General features: G+C 42.7%; 1 protein-coding gene across 3 annotated transcripts in view; it reads right to left on the bottom strand.

The window, feature by feature from the left end:
- The window catches only part of Gpc5 (glypican 5), a 1,353,471-nt gene extending 1,346,688 nt beyond the window's left edge, over positions 1-6,783 (bottom strand). For all 3 annotated transcript variants that reach the window (XM_021182017.1, XM_029469205.1, XM_029469206.1), the window contains exon 1: positions 6,206-6,783. In XM_021182017.1, the coding sequence (XP_021037676.1) occupies positions 6,206-6,674 (469 nt within the window). In that variant the 5' untranslated portion in view covers positions 6,675-6,783. The remainder of the gene's footprint in view (positions 1-6,205) is intronic.
- Positions 6,784-8,533: the final 1,750 nt, after the last annotated feature.

The raw sequence follows: 8,533 nt of genomic DNA, 5'->3' as shown, positions 1-8,533 counted from the left end.
ATGTAGCCTAACAGTCAGTATCACTGACACAGCATCCTTCAGCAAACACAGCTCTTCTCCACCCAGGAGTTACTCTGTAGCTGAGCAATGTAACCACAATGTTTCTCTCAGCATGGAACTAACAAGGCTGGAAGAAGAAGGGGATTCCACTCACAATGCCTTCCTAGTCATTCCTGCACGGGAGAAATTCTATTAGATCCATTCTTTATCCATCCTCTTCACAAGTCAATAAAGCCCTGTGAGCAGATGCCCTGGCCTCACAATGGTGGATGTGCAAACACTAAATGTTAAATACTTTTCCTTTCCCTGAAGAACAGAAATGGCAGAGAAAACTCTCTTCCAAACACGTGTCTAGCAGTCTACGTGTTCCATTGCAAAACTGTCAGAGAAAATAGGTAAAAATTCTTTTAAATTTAAAATTTATAGAGTTGGGTCGTTTTATAGAATCTGTGGCAATGTCACACAAGAAAATGTTATCTGCAATGAAATAGTTTACTCAACAGCACAGCCAGGCACAGGATAGAACATATCTAAACAGCAACATCAACTTTACTGCTTTACTAACTACATTCTTCATCCTATCAGGATTAATCAATAGAATTTACAGCTAAGCACAATGAATAGCATGTTATGCAAATATTAATTTATTCATCAAAATTTAATATGAATGCTGACCTAACAAAAATCAGTTACAGATTATTTTCCCTTGTAGGGCATCAGTATGCTAAAGAACAGAAGTGCATTTAACATACATCTCTGTGCTATAAATAATGCTCTATCTTCAAGGGATTCAGTGCCCTCTTCTGGACTCTTCAGGTACACACACACACACACACACACACACATACATGCACATACACACACATATATACATATATATGTGTCTGCTTGTGTGTGTATATATATACATATATACACAAAATATGTATTATATACAATTTAATACATTTAATAATTTAATGGGATTATATGCAATATGTTATATATGTTATACATATTAGATATTATATGTATCATATATATTACATATATATGTATATATGCACATACATAAGTGCCTCTTTTAAAAATAAGAATTGGAGAGGGCATGCTCCTGTATCTAGATGACAGCAACCAGATATGAAGTTCTGAGTTCCCAAAGAGCTGCTATATCACAGTCCTAGGAATTTCTCTTCTGTTGTTGTTTAATGCTTTTCTAAGACTTATTGGATGTACATGGATGTTTTGTCTATATGTACATCTGAGAAACAGAGAAAGCATCAGGTCCTGTAGTAACAGATAACAGACAGCTGTGAACTGCCATTGCCATGTGGGTGCTGGAAATTGAACTCGGGTCCTCTGGTGGAGCAGCTAGTACTCTCAACCACTGAGCCATCTCTCCAATTCCCCTGACCTGGGGATTTCTAAAACTCTGCCCCTTGCAGATGTTGGTTAAATTTGTGGTGCATGCAAAGCATCAAGTTGGAAATGGCTAAAGTACGTTTCTTGGATTCATATTTAAAGCAGGTATGGGTCTATACCTTTCAGGTCTGCCCTGCTGGGCTTTGCTATAATGCTCCTACTCTTCTGTGAAGAAGAAAATCAAGATGAGCACCCATGTGAGAACTGTGTATTCAATGTAAAACTTGCAGCACATAGATAGCAGGGTAAGTAGATACTCAGATACTTTCTATCATTTAAGAATCAGAGAGATTGAAAAGATGTACCATCATGTTTCTTTCAGCTTAACTAAATAAAATGTTACAACCTTTATTTTGTGCCAAGCCCTGGTCAATGCACTAGATAGCACTGAAAATACAAGGTATTTTCAGGAGAGATGGCTCAGTGATTAAGAGCACTGACTGCTCTTCCAAAGGTCCTGAGTTCAACTCCTGGCAACCACATGGCAGCTCACAACCATCTGTAATGGGATCCAATTCCCTCTTCTGCTGTGTCTGAAGACAGCTACAGGGTACTCACATACATAAAATAAATAAATAGATCTTTAAAAAAGAAAAGGAAAGGAAAGATACAAGTCAGGTCCAATCTGCTGTATGACTTCCAGGACCCCAAGCCAGAAGCAGATGCAGGGTGGGTGTACAAATTTCAATACAGTGCCAACTGTACATAGGCAGGGGATCCTTCTGAACGTGGAATCTTGTGTGACAGTGTAGACTGGCCACAGACTAATGGCACTGGCCCCAATAGATATGTATTCTGTTTCCATTATGCAAACTCATGGTGAAAACTAGAGAGTTGAAAGAAAATGAGTGTGTAAATGAGTGTGTAAACGAGTGTGCAAGTGAGTGTGTAAATGAGTGTGTAAATGAACGTGCCATGTAACAAACACCTGGTCTACCCTAGTGTAGTCCATGTTGATTTAAGCTGAAATTTGAAGAATGAAAATAAGTCAGCTATTCCCCCACACACACACACCTATGTCAGCTCCCTTTCAGACTAACTACTGCTGTGACTTAGCTGAAGAGATCCATGACCAAAGTCGCAGATATCTAGTTAGAAATGTAGATAATCTGTATTACATACACATGGTGGGCAACAAACCCATACTCCAGAAATCCTTAATTAGCTCCAAACAAGCAGGTATAATACAGGATGTGAGCACAGATGTGCCTCCTAAGCTTCCAAATAACAACCATCCTGAAGCCATCTGTGAGGGGGTGGGGTGGGGGGCTGGGCTGGAACCTGGTCTTATTGCCTTAGTTTGTGAAGTGTGTAGTCTGCAGTGTCTGCCCACAACCACCTAAACTGTCTCCAAAAAGAGGTTCAAGTCAACTGGGCTGCTGAAGCCTGCACTGGAGCCCCTTCAGCGGGAAACCCAAGTAGACCTCTAGTCTTTGCAACTTGGTTGTCTCGGGCATTTTAACTTTTTGTAGTCATGGAAAGCTAGCTGACTACACTTATGGTCTACAAACTTTGCTACAATGTGTCTATGTAGGCTAGATAAGCACCCATTAAAATTGGTTACATACTAACTACCTTATACCTGGTTTTAAAGCATCCCTTAACCATTCTCTAAGAGAAGGAATGTGTATGTGCATAAATCATCATTTTCCCTCCCCAATGAGTACAATAAAATAAAAGGCCTTTCAAAGATGCCCCCATTAACAGTCCTTCCCTGAACGAAATAAACAAGAGCAAAGGGCACCTTGACTACCACTTAGGAAATAAAACCGGAACCCCGGGCAGATCTGTAATTCTAATCACATTTGCGCCTTCTCTCCCTTTTGCATTTCTCATCCAAACATTCTGTGGAGCTCAATGGGCTTAGAGGAACTGGAGCAGTTCGGAGAACAAAGGTGGAGGGAATCTGGGGGACTGCTGAGAAGGCTGTCCACACCATTTTAATAATTTCTAACTCTGATACAATCTTCCAGAAGATATAATAATCACAAGTGTAGGAAGGAATTGAGAAAAATTATTCTGTCTTCTTGATATTACACAATCAGCGTTTGAGCTAGACACCCCAGGAATTATTGACTGTGTACAAGAATTTTTTTAAAAAAACTAAACTTCTAAGAAAGACAAATTTTAAGTTAATGTATTAGTTTTACCTCATGAAAGGGTATGTATTAAATAAGTGCATGGATTTTTAAAAAATGCACTATTTCTATTCTCATGTGAAAGGGACTGCTTATATGTTAAGTATAAACTATCCTGAGACTGGTATGATTTTAGAAAACTAGGTAGCCACTTACTGATTTTATCATGTTAACTATTATAAATAGTTTTAAAATATAACTGTATTATGTAAATGTAAGAATAAAGAAAACATTTATTAAGCATAAGTTATATGTGATTCATGAGATTCTGATAGGAAACCAAGAATGGGATTTTTTTAAGCAAGGAAATAAGATGAATCAATGCCAAAACATCTTAATGTTTTGCTGAATTATTCAAATCAATGAATGACACAATTAAATGTCAGTATTATATCAAATTTGTACATGAGTGACTCTATTGGGTTAGTCAAGATCAGCATAATACTCTTGTGACTTTTTCTTAATGAAAATATCCAAGGAATTTAGCACTTCTTTCAGACCACTGATGTCTGTAAGAGTGCCCGGCTGCTTTAGTGGGAGCTGCTCTGATTCCTCATTACCTTAAGCCACAGATAAGAAAGGCACTTTCCCTAACCCTCAAGAGACTGGAGGACCCAGTTTACAGGTCTGGGGAGAAAGGGTGGTGGGTGGTGGGGACATCCTTGTAGAGACACGGGGACTGGGGAGGAGGTCTAGGATGTGGAAAAGTCAGAGGATGGACTGGGGGGGGGATAAAACCTGGAGTGTAAAAAAATAAATAAGAGATTAAATTTTAAAAGAAAAAAAAGAAAGAAGAAGAAGAGGAGGAGGAGGAGGAAGAGGAAGAGGAGGAGGAGGAAGAAGAAGAAGAAGGAAGAAGAAGAAGAAGAAGAAGAAGAAGAAGAAGAAGAAGAAGAANGAAGAAGAAGAAGAAGAAGAAGAAGAAGAAGAAGAAGAAGAAGAAGAAGAAGAAGAAGAAGAAGAAGAAAGAAGAAAGGTGCTTTCAACAGGACAACCCAGAATGACTCCTTTAAAAAGGTGCATGCTCCCCTGACACTTAGGCTGTGCTCTCTGTATCAGAGGCAAACAGTGACAACTGTTTGCGTTTCTGGAGGGTAGAGCTTCAGTCGCTCCTTACAGTGATAGCTAGCTCAGTGATCAATGCTCTAGAACATACCTCTTCAAAGGCGATGACACACATGAGGTTCTAGAAATGACACTCTCCATCTTTCTGGATCGTGTTGTCTTCAGCAGGTGCACGGACACTGAGCATCGAGAAGCCACTGGGATCAACGCCTTCCTGAGGACTGTCAGCTACAGCCAAAGCTTTGACATTCAGGAAACAGGTCTCACAATGCACGTGAGGCGTTCTCAGCTCAACACCCACTGCACACAAACCTATTAGTCTCATAAGCGGTTAAGGGAGATGTATTTCTTAACGAAAGAATACACTGAACTCAGTACTTACTTAGAAGGTTTTTTTTTTAGTGTGTGTGTGTGTGTGTGTGTGTGTGTGTGTGTGTGTGTTTGGTTTTGAAGAGACAAGAATTGCCCTAAGCTGGAAGTGTCAACAATGTGTGTCAAGTATGGAAAGACACGGGGGAAGGATGATAAGAATTGAGCTAACTAGCAGAAAAACAATCAAGCGAATGTGCTACCACTGGGGAGTGCTAGCAGCAAGCCTTCTCGCACTGGAAAAGGGATGTATTTGGTACTAAGGCATCCTTTGCAAATTCTTTGTTCATCAGACAACGTCCTTAAATCCAGCCCTCTCTGTTGACTTCAGCAACAGCTAGTGATACTCCACTGTGGTCTAACTTAGGTCCAGACACTGTATTGGCTCCCTAACACATCTTCTCTTCCGGATAGAATGTGTACTTGTTCTCCCACCAGCAGCTAAGAATTTGAGTGTAGGGTAGGGCACAGGAGATGAATGCAGGCAAAGGGGTCTTATAGGACGCATGGTCTCTAGCTGCGATATTAATTGTATAGACTGTGAGTCTATGGTATGCCTCGTCTGTGCCCGGTGCCCCTCCAAACGCAGGGCTTGATTGCCTGTTGCCCTATCGCTTTGCAAGCTGGAAACTACTTTGTGGGGCTGGGACACACACTAAGCGACTCGGATTTCTGTAGGAAGGCTTGGTGCCAGGGTGCAGAGGGGCAACTAAAGGTCGTCTCTGAGTGCACTGGGTCGAGTGCTCATTACAGACAGCATTGGCACCTTCATCAGCACAGGGATATAAGAAGGATTGTTAGTTTACCATCAAACTTGCGGCAACCAACACAACTCCTCTGAGGTTGTGAGAAAACAGTAAAACCAGGACCCCTGGTGATGTTTCCTGTGGGAACAGATAGATCCTGGAGCAGCAACAAACCACCCTTGATTAGTTCTTCAAGCACATCCCTGGAGAGCAAGAGGGCACCGGCAGGAAGAAAATGCTCCAGAGCTCCAAGGAACCCCAGATACAGTTAAGGAGCCCCCCCCCTTGAAGCTGCCCTACTCTCGTGAGCACACCAAGCATTCCCACAGGCCTCACCCCGGTTCACCTACTGGGGCCGGAGAACCCGAAAGGTCGTCGTCTCACCAAGGACCATCTCTGAATGGATGCCCCAGAGACCGTGGTCGCAAGCCCAAGAGGTCCCCGACTGGAGCCCCGCACAGTGCAGAGCCAACCACCCTCTCTTACCTGCCCGCGGCGCCTCCGGCAGCCCCTTGACAGCTCCCCCAAGCCGCCACTGGAAAAGTTTCCGAACTTCTTCGCAGCTCTCCACGCCCTCGCTTCGGGTAGATCCAAGGAGAGCCAGGAGAAGGAGACAGCGCCAGCCCAGACGCCAGGTGCGGGCATCCATCCTCGGTGTTCGGGTAGCGCCCTCCCCGCTGTGGTCCCCACTCTCCAGAGCACCCAGCATCGGCAGCGCTGGAGAAAGATGCGTGGCGGAATCTGGCAAGGGTTCGATGCGCAGGCGGCCACGGGAAGACCGCGAAGGGACCGCGGCTTCACCTGCAAGAGCTCCGCTTTCTCCCCTGAAGCCCTGAGGCTGAGATGCTGCACTTCTCATTATTAGCATCGCCCGGGTCCCTCCTGGACCAGGGCGGGTGGGCACTGCGCAAGCCGAACACAAGCCGGGGAGAAGCGAAGAAACGGCGGCGAGCATCCGGCACCGGCTGCTATCGCTGCAGCCGCCTAAGGCTCAGCTCTCAGCCACTAACCTAGGCTGTGCCAGCCTGCGGCGCTCCAGAGCCCGGTTCGCCAGCCCTGCAAACAGGCCACGCCCCTAGCCACACCCCCAGCACTCCGCCGGCTCCGCCCAAGCCCAGATCCTGTGGAGCACAGCGAGCGCCGTGCGTGCGATCTCAGAGAAGAGCCAAATTAATGAAAGGAAATGAGTCTTCTTCCTCCCGGTTGATTTCGGAAAGCATTCAACCGCTGAAACGAAAGTAAGTATAAAGAGGATCAGAGAAGGCAGGAGATAAGAAACATGAATTGGAAATAAGATGAAACATTTCTCTACAAATCAAGGTCCTCTATGCGTAGGAATCTGTATCCAAATTTCATGAGCTGGACCTTGGCAAGTGCGAATGGCAAAAGCAGGGTTTTGAGAGACCTAGTAGCACTTACGTTTCAAAGCAGCCTGAAGAAGTTGTTTTCAAATTCTTTATGCTTTTATTTTATTTTTTTAATTTTAAGCGTTTTATGTTTTTACTCCTAGAAGGATTTTTCTGTAACACGATTCTTTTGAAAGAATTTAGAACTCAGAGTCTCAATGGGAAGTTATCACATTCTTTATATCTAGTTGAAGTTCAGTTTATTCAAACATCATAGTTCACATTGGTATTATACCTTTCTGAGCTTTGACACATTTGACAATTTGTTTTTAATATTTCTCAGAGAGTAACTAAGACAAAAGTGCTCGAGGGAGTTTCTCCCCAGGAAAATAGGAGAAACAAAAATACTGGGCAATTACAAGCTGAAAAAGAAAGTTTGTCAAGTTAGGCATGAGAAACCAGGAAGCAAAAGGCAGCCTGCAGTTAAGCCTAAATGAGTGACATGATCCGGGTCATAGCCACCTGAAGAGAGTACTTCTCAGCACAAAGAAGCTGTTTAAAAGCATTAGCAGAAGGGACTCTAAATATCTTAACCACTCTAAGAGAATTTCATCTTAAGCTGAACCCTTGCCAAGACTGGAGATGAATAGTTTCCAGTCTTAGCTAAGTGTCCTGGGGTTTTCTAATGTCCATTTGATATCAAAGGCAGCACTTTCAGAAAGAGATCTTGCCATGGCTGGGATGCTGTTTCAGAGTGATTTATTACCCACTTGGCTTTTGACATCATTCCCCGAATACTACAGATTATTTTCTTAGTTTTCTTAGTAAGTGAGAATAGAAATCATTAGACACTTTAAATTCTAGGCCTTCAAGCAAGGTTTTACATATGTATCCTAGAAAAAAAAAAAAAAAAAAAGGAATATCCATGCCTCTTCAGCTCTGCTGCACCATCAAGAAAGGCTTTTTGGAGGTCAGCTATATCCATGGGAATAAACAAGAGGAGCCACGCTCATCTATAAAATCCTTAAGTGCTAAACAGTATTCCAAGTGCTGTACCGATTTCCCTTCATTCGGTCGTTACATTAACCCTATACACTTGTCATCACCAGTACTATTTTTCAAGTAAGTAGATAGGGACAGACATGTAAGATGGGTTTCCCAAGGTCACAGGCAGCCGGAACCAGGAGTCAAATCAAGATGTCAAAATCCAGGACAAGATTTCCTCAGCCATTTCATGCTTCACTTAAATGCCTACTCAGCTACATGGAGTAAGACTAAAGACTTTAATTAGTCCATCAGACTTTTCAAAATTAGAAAATATGTACATATATATCTTCTAGACTCCCACATATATTAATATAAAGTTAACTTCTAATTTTTCCCCAAACATCCTTATTCTCACCAGAATCTCTCCATGTTAGAGCTGGCTATCATAGACCTCTATAATTATAAGGATTCACTATCCAGC

The sequence above is a fragment of the Mus caroli genome, chromosome 14 (assembly GCF_900094665.2).
Source record: "Mus caroli chromosome 14, CAROLI_EIJ_v1.1, whole genome shotgun sequence".
Lineage (NCBI taxonomy): Eukaryota > Metazoa > Chordata > Mammalia > Rodentia > Muridae > Mus > Mus caroli.
This window is presented reverse-complemented; position numbering and strand designations above follow the sequence as displayed.